Here is a 21682-nt window from a genome sequence, read left to right on the forward strand (position 1 = left end):
TATTGGTTGTAAGGATTTGTAACGTTTTGTATTGAGATACTTACTTGTCTGAACTTTATTGTTAATGAAAATGAGCACGAACTGTGAAGAAAAACCTCACAAATGAACGACAAGCAAACGACAACAAATCGGATGTTGATTGCGCGAACCGTGCATGAGAAAACAAACCGAACCAAAATGATAACGGTCACGTGGTATACCAACATCTGTGATGTTGAAACGGGAAGATCCCCTCTAAAAATAGATTGGACCTCGTCTGCTCAACGTTTTTTTCTCGAGGGCACGCGCCTTTTTAAGAAATACAAAAAATGCATTTCGTGGTCTTACAAACATCAGGATTACCAGGATTACCAAAAACACTTCAGGAAATGTGTATTCTAAATAATAAAATGTAAGTAAAGTGTAATTTTATTTGTGAAAAAAATGGGTTTAATAGCAAAAAACAACGCCGTAATGCTTAACAACTAGCCGTTACTAGGGCGTGTCCCTTTAAAGTATTTGATCTGTTTCGTCATTTTAAACCGTCTCGTTTCACAAACACAAAGTCAGTCTGAAGAGTTTCACGGGTTGGCTTTCATCCATCTAAATATTTTAACGTGTCCATCTTCCTGGGTCACATAAAGTGTATCCTGGTCACAACAGACAAACCAAGGTCTGGACAATCCATCCTGGCGCGTGATGACGTCACGGATGACCTCTCCATCACTTGACAACTGGACAATACAATTTGTCTGAACATCACAAACATAAACAAACTCTTCCATGTCACACGCGACACCGCGTAGATGACGTAGCTTTGCTGAATCACGTGACTGCCACGTGACGAGTCCTGATGACGTCACACATTTCAAACTGTTGTTCTCTGATACAACAACCAGAGAGTCGCCTTTCACTGTGAGACACGAGGGGCTTGGGATCAAGTCGTGGGGGAGAGACTGAATGACGCGACCCCCCTCATCCAGTATGTCTACAGACACACCATCACCATTCCACACACTGACCGCCAGATGGTTGCTAGGTAACACTGATATGTATTCGTACGGTTTCCCAATGTTCAGTGTGTTTGTCAGGCGGATGTCATCTTGTATATCCAGATATAATATTTGACGTTTCCATGGCAGGACTACAACAACCTGCTGGTCACGTGACCTAGCAAGGCCGCGTGGTTGACTGAGAAGATCGTATTTAAACAGTTTAAAGTTTTCAACCGAAAAATATTTTACACAGAAGTTGAAGAAATCACTTACAACAATTTTCTTAGATCTTTCTCCTCCCAGCACTGCGATGGAATCTAGATGAGGATTACGTTTATCTGATGATATCTTTGTGTGAAATGTCTGTGTCAGTGTCAGTCTGTCTGTGTGCCTGTCTGTCGGGGTGTCTGTCAGTGTCTGTCTGTCTGTCTGGGTGTCTGTCCAGGTGTCTGTCAGTGTCTGCCTGTCTGTCAGAGATTTTATGTCGGGTTTTAATATTTCTCCAATGTCAACAGAAAAAGTTTCAGTGTTTTTCTTTTTCGAGTCGGTCAAAGTAATTTTCAACTCGGGAATTTCAGTTTTAGGATTTGTTTGAGAAATTTCTGAAGCTATTTTTGTTAATTTAGAAAGATTTATTTTGATGTCAGAATCTGACCCTGATTTTATGAGGTTTTCGCCCAGTTTTAAGTTTTCTTTTGCTTTTTGCAATAAATGTTTATCTTCAGTGAATAGTGTGTCAATGTCTTTGTTAGTAATTACAACAGAAGTTTCTAAATATTTCTTCAGCCTGTTCTGCTCCGCGTGGACAGTTTCCGTCAGTTTCTGGATTATCTCCGCCCCTCTCCGGTCGATCTCTCCAGACACCTCCGCCGCGCTGACTGCCAGACCAGACTGTAATCTGTCCACTTCATTCTTGATGTTGTCCTCAAGAATTCCGCAAAGAGATCGCAGCGTCTTGCAGGCTAACTGTAAAGCATTTTTTAGTGGCCGTTTCAGTGCGGAGGGGGCATCACCTAGGAAATTAAATTACAAACTATCAATAATTACATGTATATTTACATGAATATTATGGCGTATCTCCCCATAGATATCTACCTCAATACGTATATTAATAATAATAAACTCACAGCTGTACCCATAGATAGCTACCTCAATACGTGACCTCGCATGTAGATATATCTACCTCAATACGTGATATTAATAATAATAAACTCACCCTGTAGCTGTACTCGTAGATATCTACCTCAATACGTGATATTAATAACAATAATCGCAGCTGTACCCATAAACCCATATATATTACCTCAGTACATGCTAGATATCTAATAATAAATAATAATAAACTCATAGCTGTACTACCTCATATATATAAAAACTCAAGCTACATAGATATCTACCTCAATATGTGATATTAATAATAATAAACTCACAGCTGTACCCATAGATAAAATTTATCTAAGCCTAATACTGTGTTTGTGTATTTGTGCGAGTTCACTGTAAAATAGTTATAATTAGCAACATGCAAATTGGTTAACCCTTCATTCTACTCGATGTTTTGCTTAAATGTTTTCGGATGTATTATTTAGAAGAAAAACAACAACCCCAAAACAACTCACATCTGCATTCTACTATTGTGGCGTTTATTTAAGATTAAAAATATACTAGTATATTAAATAGTACAAACTAATATTATAAATTCTGTATTTCAATATTGTGATTTTTTAAAATAAACAATTCTCAGAATACTGTCCGAATAAAACTGTATAAATAATTTTCTTTTATTTCTTTATTTCTTAATAATAATAATAATAATAATAATAATTATGTATAATATATATAATAATATGTATAATAATAATTGTAATAATCAGCATATTAATAAATATAGTAATAATTATAATAAAATTATAAAATAACTGCAAAATAATAATGACTCAAACAATGTTTTGTTGTTATACAAGTTATAATTTGATCAGCTGAGACATGTAAATAGCAATAAAAAATGTTTTAATTATCTTTATATGTATGAATATTTTACTCTACAGTTACATTGTGTATATAAGGTTACAGGAAATAACTTGAAGGTTGGCCTAACACTATTACTGTTAAACAATTATAAATTAATATTAAATATCTAATCAAAACTTAATTAATATCACTTCTAATTGCAGCATTATAATTTTAGTTAGATCACATAAATATGTTAAATAGACTGTTAACATTTACCAGCATTTAACTAGCATGAAAACCTCAAACCAGACACTTCACACTCACCACCGCTTTCCCCACCCTCAAGATATCTGTATCTGTATAATTATTAATATTAACAATGTTGAACGTGACAATACTGGAGAGTTTTACTGGTAAAAGTGAATGTTAACTTCATGCATACTACATGTACTTTCAACACCAGCTGGTCAACTCACGTCGTTTCAACTGCTTTACTTCATCTATGGCGTCGGTTAAGGCCACATTGAGGGGAAACTGTGTGGCCCAAGTGTTGGCTTCTTTCTTATCATCTGGGATGTTGATGGAACGCATGCACATGGGACATCTGAAGGTTTTGTCAGGACTGATAGAGGCAGATATGTGGCTTTGCAAGCAGTTTGAGCAGAACGTGTGTCCACACGGCAATGTCCTTGGATCTTCGTACACACTGATACACAGGGGACAGGATACCCCGTCTTCACTAGATCCCAGAAATGAAGAGGCCATATCTGAGAATAGAAATAAGAAACATTGTTTATTAATAATAATAATACATATTATTATTATTAATAATAATGATAAATAATTGTTTTTATATTAATGATCATATGATGATGATATTTATTAATTTATTTATCCTATTTCATTGAATATTTGAAAATACCAGTGAAATAATAATGTTATCAATTACTATTAATATCCTATTTCTATTGAAGAATTTGAAAACACCAGTGAAAACTAAGTACAGCAGTTATCAGTCACTAGTGCTATTATAATATTTATAATTTCTACAGTACAGAAGTTATCACCACAGTATTAGAAACTCAGTACAGCAGTTATACCTAGTCACTAGTGCTATTACGTCAGTACAGTAGTTATTACCTAATGACTAGTGCCAACACCACAGTGCAGTGGTTATCACCACAGTATTAGAAACTCAGTACAGTGGTTATACCTAGTCACTAGTGCTATTACGTCAGTACAGTAGTTATTACCTAATGACTAGTGCCAACACCACAGTACAGTGGTTATACCTACATACAGTCAGAACAGAACAGAACAGAACTTATTACGCTCACCGTTACACGTAGGAGTTATTACCTATGATATATACCACAGTACAGTGTTAGTGTCACAGAACTGAAATTTATTACGGGCTGTTACAGGCAGATGACATGATATCTATAAACTGTAGTGACAAGATACGGTTTACAGGAGACAGTAGAACAATGGTATGCAATACAGTATAGAGACAATAGTATAATACAAATACAATAGAATAATAAAGGCAATAATAAAATACAATTAGAATAAAGTAATGTCACATTATTGTAATTACTACCAAAATGTGCTAATCAGACACGCACACATACATGTATATATGGATACTTGGGTAGTGATAGACATTGTAAATAATTATAGGCCAATGTTCTTTTAGGGTTTACTGCATTTATGAACAATTTCTTTTATTAATTTACATAATTTCTTGAGAACACTTATTTTGCTATTCGTCATTAGTTGTTTCATAGATTGTTTCATCTGTATCCAGGGATACCCCAGTACAATTTTGGCTTTTCAAGTAATTATCTGTATCATTTAAATAAAGGAAAAACAGGTCAGGTGACAAATTTTCTCCTTGTCGGACACCGATGTTTCATTTTTTGGTACAAATACATGACTTTATTCCTTGATACATTTGATAAATTATTTTAAAGAATTTTCTATTTATATTATTTTCTAACAATTTCTGCCACAGTACACCAGTTATCACCTAATGACTAGTGCTATCACTACAGACGCCAGTTATTACCTAATGACTAGTGCTATCATGACAATACAGTGGATATCACCTACATGTAGTCACTAGTGCTATCACTACAGTACACCAATTATTACCTAATGACTAGTGCTATCACTACAGACGCCAGTTATTACCTAATGACTAGTGCTATCATGACAATACAGTGGATATCACCTACATGTAGTCACTAGTGCTATCACTACAGTACACCATTCTTAAGTGTCAACTCCTGTACTTAGTGCCATCACTACAGAACGCACAGTTATTAGCACTAATGACTAGTGCTATCATGACAATACAGTGGACATCACCTACATGTAGTCACTAGTGCTATCACTACAGTACTAAGGATCAGTTATTACCTAATGACTAGTGCTGTACAATTCACTACAGTGGTTATCACAAAGGTCAACATCCACCCAGTTTCTAGGTTTAATTAGCACTATCGAGTACACCAATTAAACTAACCTTAACATTTTCTAGTGCTATACAACACAGTACCATGGTTATCACCTCAACTCACTGTGCTTAGTCCACAGTACAGTGAATGCCTTGTCACTAGTGCTATCACCACAGTACAGTGGTTAGATTAATTAGCATGATTGCCATCACATCAGTACAGTGATTATCAAATAGTCCTTAGTGCTACCACCACAAAGATCAATGATTATCAAATATCAACCCCTGTACTGATTTCACCACAGGTCAAAGGTTACAATTTGCCCAATAGTACAGGTTTATTAGCATTCACTAGTACATCAAAACATTACAGTATTATCACCTCTGTTGGTATGATAAACAAGTACCGTGGTACTTACCTTCAACTAGTGCTAGTTAACAGTAGTGGTTATCAAATATGAGCCACTAGTTGGAATCATGCACAGTACAGTGGTTAACACATACTGACACTCACTAGTAATGAAAAACGCGTAATTTTAGTGTTAATAAAAAACATGATTATTCCTGCTAACTGGGGCAGCCAGTTTGTAGTGTTATCACCACAGTACAGTGGTTATACCTAGTCACTAGTGCTATCAGCTCAGTACAATGCCTATGTAGCACTAGTATATCACCACAGTGCTTTAATTTACACCTAAGGCGCTTCGCTTTCACCACAGTACACTTGTAAAACACCTAGTACTAGTGATCTCCATAGTACAATGGTTATTTAACTAAATACTAGTATATATCAATTTGCACAACGGACAGTGGAGTTATACCTTTTACTCTAGTAAAAAATCCAAAGAAAAAAATGCATATTATTAGGCCTAGTGGTAGGGTACGTTTGTGGCAAAAAACGACCACTCACGATACCCAAATGGTAATTTTCTTTTCTTAGGGACTAGTGTAATCACCACAGTTTTGTGATTATACCTAGAAAGAGTGCTACTTAATCAAGGTTTTTACAGACCTAGTCACAAGTAATAAAGCAGGTACAGTGGTTAATGTCCATTAGTCACTAGTGCTATCCGCGCGGTTAGTGGTTACCCTGAACTTAATAAAAGAGGCATGCCACAGTACAGTGGTCTAGACACAGTCACTAGTAGGACCGTCACAGTACAGTGGTTAATCACCTAGTCACTAGTACATTGCCACAGTAAGAAAAGACCAACTTAACCAAGAAAGTGGTTACTCCGATTATTATTTCCACAGTACAGTGGTTAACACCTAGTCACTAGTAAAATTGCCACAGTACAGTTATTTCAACACTTTGTCACTGGTAGTATTGCCACAGTATTGAAAAATAATATATACTTAGTATTGCCACTTACAGTGGTTAATACTATTGTTTTGTTTCTTCATTTCGAAGACTAATTCCTGACGTGACACATTAGGTATTACGTAACCACCAGCTCGCCAGAGGGCGTATTCACTAGGATGGTACACAACATGGTTAACACCTGTTATAGTATAATAGCCATCACATTTAAGCGTTTTATTAATTAACTAGTACGATTATACTTGTTGATATTAAGCAATAATGTGCATTATATATAGTCACTATGTTAACAGGCCAAATGCCTTAATTGTCACCTCCTTTCATCCACTTTCCCTTGCGAACAAATGATCCAGTGTAGTCACTACAGTCTTGTGAGTGTCATCAGCTGCTTTTGCATGAAGGCATATCTTGGTATCCGCCTCCTCGTGGTTATTTCTAAGGTCATCGACCACATCGCACTTGAGAACTCCATCTACAACTTTGCCAAGAACTGTGGCAGTTGGATTTAGAATGATTTTGATTTCAAGGCATCACTAATGACCGTTGGTGTCCTTTGTTCAGGTCATGTTATCAAAAACTCCCTGTTATCTGCTCAACATAAGCACAGGCAAGGCTGCTAGTGACGAGATTCGGGAAAGTCTGCTAGGCGTTCCAGAAAATGGACAGTCACGCCATCGAGAATGCCTACAATCCTGCATTAGTGATCCCAACAGATTTGAAGAGAAGATAACAAAATCACAGCTAAAGACCTTTACAAATGACTGTGTGAAGAATCAAAGAGTTAAAGACCACAGAGTAGCTGAACTTAAGGGTACAAGATATCTTATGGGTCACCTTGTGTTATTAGCAACCAAAAGGAATCTGAACTTGCCATTCATATCTGTACCATTATCAATGTGCAGCACAGATGGAACAATGGCAAAACAGAAAAAATGTTTAACGTTAGTTTCGTTGATGTACTCGATCGTGCTAATTAAACTGAAATTGGATGGATTTTGACCTTTGACCCGTTCTTAAGTGGATTCGGTACAGGGGTTGACACTTAAGAATCACTGATCCGTAGTCAGGATACCCTAAAGAATATTTAGCATCAGTTTCGTTGATGTACTCAACCATGCTAATTAAACTTCTAATTAGTGCTAATTAGGGGCGTTCTTAAGTGGACTAAGTACAGGAGTTGACACTTAAGAATGGTGGATCTTAATTAGTACATCAACAGAGAACATTTTGGTGTAGGTTTGATTGGTATACTCAGCTATGCTAATTAAACTTAAAATTTGGGGTATTTTGAGGGGCGATTCAGAAACAAAAACTGGAAAATTCCGATTGTGTTTGCAGTAAATATCAGGATTTATCGAGACCAAACTGGATACTTTTTGACTTTGTCTGTCTGTCATATCACCATATTTTGATGAAATACAGTGGTGTAGGAAGGTGCCAAACGGGGGGGGGGGGGGGGGGGGGGGGGGGGGGGGGGCACACATGCCAGTAAAATATCTATAGTTTGTATTCAAACAGGTTTCATTGGCATAATAGTTTGACATGTCAATATTTTGTGAATATGGGTAACAACTACCCAGTATTACTCACCCCGGGGGACTAGCACCATTTAAAATTGTAAATATCTATTTAATGATACTCTACTTCATTTGTTTTGGCTCTCATTGATGTTCAAGGTGGTGTTTACTCTTGTAATTAAAATAAAGATGTCCGTAGGGAATTTCTTTATTGGAACACTTTAACACATTTTGATCATAAGCGTTAATTTCATTTACCCTGAGTACAGTGGTTAACACCTAGTCAACTAGTATTATCACCACTGTACACAAATTATGAATTATCACTAGTATTATCACCACTGTACATAGGTTAACACCTAGTCACTAGTATTATCACCACTGTACACTTAACACCTAGTCAAAGGTATTATCACCACTGTACACAGGTTAACACCTAGTCACTAGTATTATCACCACAGTACAATGTATTTTCACCTAGTCACTAGTATTATTTCCTATACAGATTTAACACCTAGTCACTAGTATTATCACCACAGTACAGTGGTTAAATGTTAGTCACTAGTATTATCACCACAGTACAGTGGTCAACACCTAGTCACTAGTATTATCACCACTGTACACAGGTTAACACCTAGTCACTAGTATTATCACCACAGTACAGTGGTCAACACCTAGTCACTAGTATTATCACCACTGTACACAGGCTAACACCTAGTCACTAGTATTATCACCACAGTACAGTGGTTAACACCTAGTCACTAGTATTATCACCACTGTACACAGGCTAACACCTAGTCACAAGTATTATCACCACAGTACACAGGCTAACACATAGTCACTAGTATTATCACTACAGTACAGTGGTTAACACCTAGTCACTAGTATTATCACCACAGTACAGTGGTTAACACCTAGTCACTAGTATTATCACCACAGTACAGTCAATAAGAGCACCTAGTCACTAGTAGCTATCACCACAGTACAGTGGTTAACACCTAGTCACTAGTATTATGACCACAGTTTAATATGTAAGAAATAATAGTCGCTAAATGATTTTTATTCTATTTCCGACAGTACTTTAGTCACTAGTATTATCACCACTGTACAGAGGCTAACACCTAGTCACTAGTATTATCACTACAGTACAGTGGTTAACACCTAGTCACAAGTATTATCACCACTGTACAGAGGCTAACACCTAGTCACTAGTATTATCACCACTGTACAGTGGTTAACACCTAGTCACTAGTATTATCACCACTGTACACAGGCTAACACCTAGTCACTAGTATTATCACCACAGTACAGCAGTTAACACCTAGTCACTAGTATTATCACCACTGTACACAGGCTAACACCTAGTCACTAGTATTATCACCACAGTACAACGTATAAAACCCAAGTCACAAAAATATCACCACCGTACAGTGGTTAACACTAGTCACTAATAATCTCACCACGGTACAGTGGTTAACACTTAGTCACAAGTATTATCACCACAGTACAGTGGTTAACACATAGTCACTAATAATATCACCACAATACAGTGGTTTATTAACACCTATAGTCACAAGTATTATCACTGCAGTACAGTGGTTAATATCTAGTCACTAGTATTATCACCACAGTGCAGTGGTTAACACCTAGTCACAAGGAATAATTGCTTAATTAGGTTACACTTAGGCGTGGGAGTTCCTAATCATGGCTAATGACTTTGGCATTCATAAACTGTGCACTGCTGATAATAGGAAGGAAGGAAATGGTTTATTTAACAACACACTCAACACATTTTATTTATGGTTATAGGGCATCAGACATATGGTTAAGGACCACACAGATATTGAAGGAGGAAACCCGCTGTCGCCACTTCATGGGCTACTCTTTTCGATTAGCTGCAAGAGATCTTTTATATGCACCATCCCATAGACAAGATAGCACATACATGTACCATGGCCTTTGATGTACCAGTCGTGGTGCACTGGCTGGATGCTGATAATAGAGTTTGGAAAGAGTCTGTGTTGACAAAGTGGAGATTTTGGCCCATCTTTTCTATTTAAAAGATTTGAAAGCTTATTTATCCAAGGTGATGGACATGTCATATATACCACTAATCTTATCTAGGCAGGCTGAAATAAGCTATTAGTAATAATTTATTTTTATTTTACAAATACTTTTAGCTGATATTAGGTTAATCTCATAGGTCAACATTAACAATGTGTATTTGAATGTATTGTAGACTCTGCAATGACTGTATTTTCTTTTTAGGTTGGTGAATTATGTTTTATGCAAGTATGGAATTTTTTATAATTGTTTTTGTGAGTTTGGCAAAAACATTAAAATATACAGAAATGGGTTCTGTGTAGCCATTTTGCATTCTTTTCTTTATTTGTACACAAATGTAAGCTTGGTAATGATAGCTCTAGGTCTGTTATTTAAATCTTGTCCATATATCCACCACGTTTTCTAGAGTAAAGGGTATTTAAAGTATATATACTAAGTACAATAGCAATTGTTACACATTTGCTAATCTACCTATGAGTGTGTTAGTATATTCTTCCATTATTACCACATTTGTAAAACTATATTTTCAAATATTACTATGTACGGGTAAATGATTTGCTACATTACAGAATGTAGTAATGTATCCAATATAAATATATTCAGGTACAACAGAAAATAATTAAAGAAAACTGACTTTCACACACTTTTGATGCTTTAAATGTGCTTTTCTTATGACAAAAATAAATAAATAAAGTTGTTAAAACAGAATGATAACTCTAGATATGATATATGTCTGAAAACCCCAATCACTGGATATTATTAAAATATATATCAACAGAAATATTGGTGGTAACTGTCGGTGGTTTTAATACATAAAAATATTGCATTCAGTGATTTGATATCTAAACATATTCCATACCTTGTGTGTTTTCCCCACCATGGTGTGTACCACATTAATTTACCATGATTTGTGGATGCAGTGGGGTTAATTTCAGATGCCACATGTAACATGCTTCTGTTTTTTTCTACTGAAGTTCTTATATGCCCATTAAAGTCTTTCAAAACACAGGGTCACTGCAATCAATGCCTTCTGACTACTGCAGGCGAGATATCTCGCCCGACGTCACGTCAGTCGATATACTGTACACTGTATACAGTGCATTCCCCAATTCATATTTCCCGCCGTTTTGCACACGACACTCACCGGAAACGGAAATATAATTAAAGAAAAAAGATTTTTTTTCAAAATGGTGGTTTTTGTTTTGATTTTTTCAATTGAAAATACCTTGAAATTTTGAGTTCAAAAAGTGGTTTTCGGCAAGTATTTTCGCTTGACAACAATGGCGGCACGTCGCGGTAATTTTCAGGGATCGATAGCTGATTGTAACAGCTAATTTGATAATAAATTTGATCGTTTTACCAACAACGAAAATTACCAAATATTGGAATATGAATCGTAGTTCGGGTTTTTAAAAAAATTCTGGTCAGAAAACCACTGTTATCGGGAATAATGGACATAAATACTGGACAGCTGGCCACAAATGCCCGTAAGTAAACGCAACTTTTTCGATTTTTTGCCTATTTTTAATCATCATTAGCCGATCTAAAATAATAAAAATTACAAAAAAAGACACGAAAATAATACTTACCGATTCATATATGAACTTTATTTCATGTATTTATGAAACATTTAAGTGAATATATGTGAGTAAAAATTATAAACTTGTACCCACTCAACGTGGTTTTTGTTAAAAATTAATCCAGTAGTCTAAAGGTTAAGGGAATGATGTATTGGAAGTGAGAGACTGACTATGCATGCACATACTACATGTACAACTGAAGTCTAAGCATATACAACCAGCCCATAGTATGTATTTTCAAGAGTAGTATTTTTATTTATTATTTGTTTTAAATATGATATATTGCATTTGTATACAACTTTGCATAATTACACTGATGTACATTAAATCAGGTTGCACTGTAGGAACAACACTTTCAGTCAGGTTGTCACATCATATCAGAACACAGAAGATCCTGACAGTCATAAAAATACCCAATTGGACACTTTTTAAAAATACTCTTTTTGGTATATGTTGCATGGTGTCAAAGTTCGAGGTGTACCCTCAAATATTTACGAAGTTAAAAACAGCTGTCGCTGTGATTGGTTGTAATATGTGATATTGATTATTTGTGCAAATACTGTTATCCATTGACAATAAATATATACTTTTATTTGTTATACAGTTGTTATGCAGTATATACCAGAGTCTGAAACTAATACAGGGTACCCCCAAGAATGGAACTGCAATTTTCATAAAAAATGATGGTTGCTAATAACAATAATTAAATCTCTTAAATGGTATGTGTGACCCCTCCCTCCCCCCCCCCCCCCCCCCATTTTCTTGAAAGTCGATTAGATGTGAGGTGTCACACTTTTTATTGATGTACTTCTTGGGTGTGTTGATACGCTGCTTATATCAGTTTTATTAGTAAACGTTAACATTATCGGCAATAGGAATTGATTTGGTCTAATACAACCTGTAATAATACAGCTTTTTTTTTTTTTTTTTTTTTAATGACGTCAGTTTTCCAATGACGTCATTTTACATCTCCTTACAATAACAAACTGGGTACTTGACGTTTCCTTTAAAGAACGCTAGAAAAAATTCAATGCAAAATAGCTATTGAATTATTAGTTGTTTTTTTTAAATTTATTATTATTATTGTTTTTTGTGTTTTTAAAACATTACTAATGCACCTGAATATGCTTAAAGAAAATCTTGTGATTATAAAAAAAAAAGTACCTTTTACGAAATATGGATTTCAATGTGGATAACGAAAGAAGCTAAGAATAATTGATTTGCACGAAGCCCCGAACATGGGGCAGACAAAAATAACAATGAATGTCATTTTATCGCACCTAACATAATTATAGGTAGGACATTAATTTATCGTAAACAAACAATGTGAATCGGAATACATATGTGATTTAGCCTAAATTAATATGTACTCTTAAAACAAATATTGTTAGAAAATGCAGAGCCATAAAAAACCCTATCAACTATGGCGTTCGTGAATTATTTTTCACAATCCACACACACACCCCCACACCCCCCCCCCCCCCCCCCCCCCCCCCCCCCCCCCCCCCCCGCACATTCTCCATCAACCATGTGGAATGACGGTAAGATAGCTGTTATATTGATTGTGTACAAAGCCAAAACAAGGGTACAAAGAGTGACTGTCGTCGACCTTAATGAAATATAGGAAAGTAATTTATTGTCTTAACAATATGGTTCGGAATTTAGTGATCCAGATAAAATAGTGTGTACCCTTATAACTTACACAGGGTTTATAAAAATCAGAGAGGGTGTTTTAATATTAATAATGCTGCAATACTAATACAACAATCAGGGCCGTAGCTAGCGGGGAGGGAAAAAAATCCAGAAAGCATTATAGAAACTTAAACAAAATTCTCTTCTTAACTGTTTAAGGAGTTTTAGACTATTAACTACCCAGTTGCTAAGTGAAAATCGTCTACGGAACAATATATTTAATGACCCCCGAAAAAAACCCAAAAAAGTTAGCTTATCGACTTATGGGTTTTTTTTCGTAAAAAAAAATCTTTAGTCTTATTGTAATTTGAGTTCAAATTCATACAGTACAGATTTATAATTGCAAGGTTTTTCTTCAACCAGGTGCTTTAGTATTTTTCAAACAAGCACACAAAAATTAAATAGCAATTTTGCATTGGAATTTTCCAGCGTTCTAAAAACTGAAAACGTAGGCCAGATTATTCGTCATGTAAGAGATGCTAAGTACGTCATTGCAATAATGAAAATTAAAATTCAAAATAGTTTGCCTACATTATAATTTAAAAAAAAAAACAGTCTATAAAATTTCCAAGTTATATTTTGAGCAACATTTTAGAGGTCGGTATATTTTTATTTCATAATTTTAGACCAATATAAAGTTTAATTTTAGGGGGGAAGTAAATAAAAAGTAGGCCTACCATTCGTCATATATTAAAAACCATGCATGTTTAATTACAACAGGATTAGCGTTTGATATAGTTGTAACTTTGGTTCGGATTTTATTTATTGTGTACACTGCAGTGGCGTAGCGAGGGGGGGGGGGGGGCACGGGGTCCATACGCCCCCTCCCATATCAAACCTTTTTTTTCTTCTTTTTTTCTTTTAGTGTATTAAATTTTATAAAATCATACATAGTAACATACATACTGTGTGTTGCCCCCCCCCCCCCCCCCAATATAAAACGCCAGTGTGTGTAAGAAGCAAAACAAGGGTGTGAAAATTGACTGAAGGGCCAACAAGAAACAATAAAAAATAAAAAATTATGTTAGTGTTTACACAGTATAAAATATTTTCAGCCGATATCACAGCCAGATAAATGCATGTGAGATAGCAATAAAAGTAATAGGCCTATCTATTGTGAAAAATATCAAAATTATCAATGAACACCAAATTAATTACCTATTGAATGTGTAAATAAAATTAATATACTCGATAAATAATTTGTTGTCCGGGAAAGTTACCGGCTCTAAGTTAACAGATACGGCACTTTTCACTTTTTACGGCCTTAACACTTTATTTTATTATTATTTTTTTTTTAATGTTTTTTTTTTTTTTGTGTAATATTTGTTGTATCTGTGTAAATGTCCTTCATAGGTGAATTTGAAAGGAGAGTCGAGTCGAGCCCTACAACTAATGTTTACACTGTGCCGCCCCTGCTGAAGATTCAGCCCTAACCCTATTATCGCCTATAGTCGTCTCACAGCGAACGCCTTTTTTCACACTATCGAATTTACTAGAAGTTATTTATTTTAGAACCGATGGATTTGTCAAGTGCACACAAAAATAGTATATATATATTTGCTATTTCCAAAACACTTACTTTTCTTCATAAGTCAAAACAAACTGAAATTATTTACAATAATTCTTTTTTTTTTCTTTTTTTTTACAGAATGATGGGACGGACTACCTAAACCCGGACTATTGAACCTTCGGACGATAGAGCGGTCCCCGTCCGGAAATACGGAATCTAAAGAAACACCAGTGATTCCTGGAAAATCTCAACATGCACATCACCATCTACGTAAATAATATGATTTGTTTTCACAATCTTGAAAAATAAAAATAAAAACAAACAGTCGTCTGCTTCCATTCTGTTCAGGAATTCCGTCCTCTATTGGAGCACCTGTGCAAATTGCGACCCGGACTTTACAACCGGCAATACCAAAAAAAAAAGAAAGAAAAAAAAAGCGGCACGTAACGGGACTCCCCCTCCCCCCTCCAATCCGCCCCTGTGACTATCATTGATTTAACTCAAGTCTGAACCATATTGTTAACGACAAGAAATTATTATCTTAACATTAATTATCGAAAATGGCGTAGCCATGATTTTAGGAGGGGGGGGGGGGGGTGCATTTATTTGTATATTTTTTTTCCCAAAGGGTTGGGCCCTTTTCCATATTGTGGAATGAGTACTACAAGTTATTTATTTTCGATCCGATTTATTTGTAAATTTCAAACAAAAATAGGCTTTTTAAAAATTATTATTTCCAAAACACTTTCATACCTGTAAACTCTCATGCATTTGGCGTGAGTCTCACGCATGTGTAACAAACATCATCTCAAACTATAATACAGTTATTAAAAACCCCTTTTAACATTCCTGAGTTTGCTGCAAAAGAAAAAAAATAATTGGGGTGGACATTACCCCTCCTGGAAGCTCCCCTGAATACGCCACTGATTACCAATACATTTTACCCATATTTTAAGATGTGACAAAAACAGAGTGTGAACGATTTTTTACAATGATACAAATTCTGCATAAAATATTAATGGCTGATATTAAATGTATTCTGATCGTTCTACTATCGGTACTAGAAATTTCATTTTTATGACAAAAAAAAATTCGTACGTACGAATTATTTGAAGACAAAATCCAGTTTGGGCTTCTTACAAATATTAAGATGACCAGAAACACATTGAATTTATACAGACACTGATACTTCAACAGGAAATATATTAAGTAAGTCCGAATCGTAGAAATATCAAATTTTTCTGTAACATCTAATATGCAGCAACGCAGCACCCTTGATTATTACCCCTGTTCATGACACCAATCACTCGCGGGTCCTACCGATGACTGACTGGTGGTTTACATTAACTGTATTAATTAGTACCCCCCCCCTCGCTCGATCGTGTTTGTTTTTGGGGGTTTTTTAGATTTCCATTAAAAACAAACAAACAAAAACAAACAACTTCGCCCTGGACTCGACCAAGAGCCTGCAGTCCCTGGACTGATTTCTACACGCCTAAGATTTCAATTTTATTTTCTTCTTACGTCAAACCATATTAAAATTGTTTTTTATAGAACAAGCAGGATTTTCTTCTACGCGTCAACAATTGATAACGGGAATATACCTAATATAGTAAAAGAAACAAAATGATTGAGGGTGGGCTTGCCCTCCCCCCCCCCCCCCCCACCTGATACGTCCACTGATGACCAACACATTTTACCTACATTTTGTCCAGACAAAAATCGTGGGGGAAAAAAACCCCTCATTACAATGATACAAATTCCACATATTAGATGGTAAACATTTCATCTATCTCGACTTCGCTAAGATCTCCTGGGACAAAAAACATGCAATGTTTCGCCTTCTGCCATTTTACTTTTTTTTTATGGAATACTCTTCAACAGGGGTGGAAGCCTCCGAAGTACGTGACGTAATTAATATGTCATCACAATTGATTTTATGTGATGACACGTTGTCAGATTACATCATATCCTTTCTTAACTAAATAATAAATAAAATAAAAGTTAAAATTTGCATTTGGTAATCTTGACATAGTTTCAGAGAGGAAACCCGCTATATTATTCCATTATTAGCAAGGAAACTTTTATATTCATAACCCCACAGGCAGGATAGCACATACCACGATCTTTGACGCACCAGTCGTAGTGCACTGGCTGGAACGAGAAATAGCGCAATGGGCCAACCAACGGAGATCGATCCTGGACCGACCGTGCATCAAGTAAGCGCCATATCACTGGCCTACGTTCCGACACACAAAACAAAGACACAAGGACAAAAACCCAAAAAAACCTGGCCAAGACTATTTTTGTTTTCTACGTCTTTTTCTTCTTCTTTTTATTATTATACGGTGGGTTTAGGATCGATCCCTGTCGACGGTACCATTGGGTTATTTCACGTTCCAGCCAATGCACCATGACTGGTATATCAAAGATTGTGGTATGTGCTATCCTGTCTATGGGATGGTGCATAAATATCCCTTGCTCCTAATGGAAAAATGTAGCGGATTTCTTCTCTAAGACTATATGTAAAAATTGCCAAAGGTTTGACTTCCAGTAGGCCATGGTTAATAAATCAATGTGCTCTAGTCGTTAAAGAAAAATCCAATTTGTATTGTTATTATTTTTGATTTTCCAATAAATTTTCATTAATATGTAGGTGAAAAAAAGAAAGAAGGAAATGTTTAATTTAACGACGCACGCGACACATTGTATTTACGTTATATGGCGTTGGACATACGGACAGATATTGAGAGAGGAAACCCGCTGTCGCCACTTCATGGGCTACTCTTTTTGATAAGAAGCAAGGGATCTTTTATATGCACCATCCCATAGACAGAGTAGTACATACCACGGCCTTTGATATACCAGTCGTGGTGCACTGGCTGGAGCGAGATAGATGAAAAAAGTACATAATTAGCTATTTTTATCTGGTGAAATAGCCAACCTACCCTCAGTAGCAAGGGATCATTTATATGTATTTTCTCATAAACAGAACATTTAATATATTCGAGGAAACCGTCCCCCCCAAAAAAAAACAAAAAAAAAAACAACAAACACACAAAAAGGCTCCTATCTGGGTTATTATTATTATTTTTTTTTTTTTCTGAGTCAAATTATTTAGTGTGGGCAGACATTTAAACTGAGATATATTAGCAAGAGAGCAAGGTTTTTCTTAAGTTTTATTTATTTATAATTATAAATTTGGCCATAAGATGTATCTATGTGTCATTCAACTGATTGGGTTTTTTGTCCATTCCAACCAGTGCACCGCAACTGGTCAAAGGTCTGTGGTATGTGCTTTCCTGTCTGTGGGAAAGTGCATATAAAAATTCCCCGCCTTATTGCATTAGGAAAAATGTGGTGGGTTTCCGCTGATGACTATCAGAATTACCAAATGTCTGACATCCAATAGCCAACCTCTGCAATTAAGAAACTTACCACAGCAAATAATTTGCCGTGGAAAAAATAGTGTCCACGGCAATTTTATCGTTAACATGTTTACAACTCTGGATTGTAAGTAAATCTGAATGTTGGGTGCTATTTGTTTCGTTTGCCAATATGCTGTAAGATTTATTTATACCAGTGGCGGTATTCGTTGACTAAAAGTGACGTTACAATTAACACGCGAATGACACGTGCACGATTAAGAATAATGGGGTTGTAAGGGGATGATACTTTATCATATTCAGTGTAGCAGTCCGCAGTGACGTGCCAGTTCAATCTTTATATTTTAATTATAGTACATCAAAGTGTCAGAATATATTTAATGCGATACAGAATTGAAATAATTTTATTTAATAATGGCATAATTCCAGTTGGAAAAATTGTCACCAAGATCAAATGTCCCCCTTTTAAGCCCAAGTAAATCGGTAACGTTTGTTTGTTTTTTTGTTTTTTATTAGGCCACTCGGCACCAGAAAAGGGTAGCATATTTTGCCAATATAAATGACTGAGAAATTTTGAACTATCGGGGGGGGGGGGGGGGGGGGGGGGGAGACTCACTCTCTCTCTCCCTCTCTCTCTCTCTCTCTCTCTCCTCTCTCTCTCATCATAACACTTCAAGGACTTGCAGGAGTCTCTTTACAGAAAATAAAACCATCCGTATCACCATCCACTCAATAATGCATCTCTCTCCCTGCATCCAGTGGTCCTGCATGAACATGCTATCATCAACACACTTCAAGTGACTTGTAGAGATTCAGGGGCCTATTTCACAAAACAATGTAAGTTTACGTTAAGCAATTATTCAGTCATACGTATCTATTTCACGCAAAAACATCATTAATAATACCATTTTAAAGATCAAAGAAAATTAAAGGTATGTACTTCAAACTGCATTAGTTTTGTACTGGTAGTAATAACAATTGTATAAGATTTATGTTACGTGAAAAACTGGGCTTACGATGATTTTGTGAAATCCACTTGGCATTGTTTTAATATTTACTTTTAATCTGTTTTTAGTTGCCGCAGAGAATGAAAAACTCGGCGGTAATCTCCACGGCATTGCCGATTGCCGCGGGCAGTTGCAAGGGTTAATAGCCAATGATTAATTAATCAAATTGCAAAGGGGCAAATAACGGTAAATACATTGCAGCTCTGATATTTTCTACAAAAAAGCATATAATGTAAATAAACAGAGAAGGAAGGAAGTGGGGTTTTATTTAACGATGCACTCGACACATATTTACGGTTATATGGCGTCAGACGTGGTTAAGGACTACACATATTTAGAGAGGAAACCCGCTGTCACCACTTTATGGGCTACTATTTTCGATTAGCAGCAAGAGATCTTTTATATGCACCATCCCACAGACAGGATAGTACATACCACGGCCTTTGTTACACCAGTTGTGGAGCACAGGCTGGAAAGAGAAATAGCCCAATGGGGCCACTGACGGGGATCGATCCTAAACCGACCGTGCATGAAGCGAGCGCTTTACCACTGGGCTACGTCCCGGCCCCGTAAATAAACAGATGCGTATAAAAACCCACAAAAACATCAGCGTTATTGTATATAAAAGGACATGTTAGCGTTATGGAATCGCAAAACTCCCTAAAATACTAAGTGTTTGCCTTTAAACTGCAAAATGTAAGTAAACCACTTACAAATACATAAGGTTCCTCAAGTTCAATTTAAAATATTAAAATAAAACTACACTGCATACAACTTTAAGTTGCACGTTTTATGTTTCATTTTTATTGTCTTTACCGTCATATTGTCTACAAAAAGGACCAAATTTTTTAATTAAAAAACTGTTCAATGTCACACTTATTGTCTTTGCCGTTAGTTTACTTAAATATCCTGGAGGCATGAGAAACCCATCATTTATATTTTTTCATTCAGTAAATCTGTTTTTAAAAGCTATTTGCATGATTGCATTACTGAAGTATATTGCAGTTGACACAAATACCATGTTATGTGTCTTTACCGTTATAAGTTTTGTATTTATCGTTATCTATGTTGAATAATGGAAAAGATACATTTGACATTATAGATATCAATATACATTTATAAAAGTATTACCATTATTATGTTTCTTTGCTATTAATAAATTAACGATAAATACATAACGGTAAAGACATTTGTTTACCATTATGCCTTACGATTAAGGGTAAAAACAGAAGCATGAAAATAATTTTATGTACATTTCAAAAAAAATGTATACATCTCTAATCTTGCTACTTGAAAGTATGCACCACTTAACATACATGCTTTAGATCTTACTATTAAAGATATGAAAAACAACATTTTATATTTTTAAACATTATTGACCGTTATTTACCCCTTTTTGTGAAAATAGCCCATATATATGTAGCTCAATGGGTAGATGTAAGGTCACATACACAGAGTTTCACCCACCTCACGGGCGCGATTATGGGTAGGTCTCCCGAGCGTATGACCCCACATGGGGGATGGTTACCCGGCACAGACTGCAGGTTCCGTGTATCCAGGACTCCGGTGATACCGAGACAGTTCAACTGACAGCAAGCAAGGAGCACGGCCCTGTCAAGTAGTCCTATACCGAAATGGAAATACTGCTCACTTGATGCGCAGTCGGTCTGGGATCAATCCGTCGGTGGGCCCATTGGGCTATTTCTCGTTCCAATCAGTGCATCACGCCTGGAATAACAAAGGCCGTGGTGTGTGCTATCATGTATCAGTATGTGTGATGGTGCATATTAAAAAATCCCTTACTACTAATGGAAAAATGTAGCAGGGTTCCTCTCTAAGACTATATGTTAATATTACCAAATGTTTGACATCCAATAGCTGATGGTTAATCTATGAATGTGTTCTAGTGGTGTCGTTAAACAAATTAAACTTTAACATTAACAACATTAACTTCATAATCTTTCAGAGGAAATTCGCTAAATTTTTTCATTAGTATCAAATAGCAATAAGATGAAAATGAAATAACCTTAATGCTTAAGTAAATAAACACTAAATTCACAATTAAAAGTTACTTACTGATATTAGCTGTTCACAACAAAATGTTGAGTTCAAGCAAAAATAGAATACTGTTTTAAAACGAGCGAGTAGTTTTTAGACTGGTGTCGTCTTTGAGAGTGACTCTGGTCGGTATATCGGGGTGACTTAAACACGCTGCTGATAACA

At 35.8% G+C, this 21682-nt stretch overlaps 1 protein-coding gene and 1 long non-coding RNA gene across 2 annotated transcripts; both read right to left on the bottom strand.

The window, feature by feature from the left end:
- Positions 1-560: 560 nt before the first annotated feature.
- On the bottom strand, positions 561-2416 carry LOC121387318. The gene is made up of 2 exons (XM_041518340.1): positions 2413-2416; positions 561-1987 (listed from the first exon to the last, which is right to left on the bottom strand). The coding sequence occupies exons 1-2, from the start codon at positions 2414-2416 to the stop codon at positions 561-563; spliced, it is 1431 nt and encodes a 476-aa protein (XP_041374274.1).
- A 2430-nt stretch (positions 2417-4846) lies between these two features.
- Positions 4847-5179, bottom strand: LOC121387721. Its single transcript, XR_005959863.1, has 2 exons — positions 5079-5179; positions 4847-4953 (listed from the first exon to the last, which is right to left on the bottom strand). It is a non-coding gene; the product is annotated as an uncharacterized LOC121387721 (long non-coding RNA).
- Positions 5180-21682: the final 16503 nt, after the last annotated feature.

The sequence above is a fragment of the Gigantopelta aegis genome, chromosome 13 (assembly GCF_016097555.1).
Source record: "Gigantopelta aegis isolate Gae_Host chromosome 13, Gae_host_genome, whole genome shotgun sequence".
NCBI classification, from domain to species: Eukaryota; Metazoa; Mollusca; class Gastropoda; order Neomphalida; family Peltospiridae; genus Gigantopelta; species Gigantopelta aegis.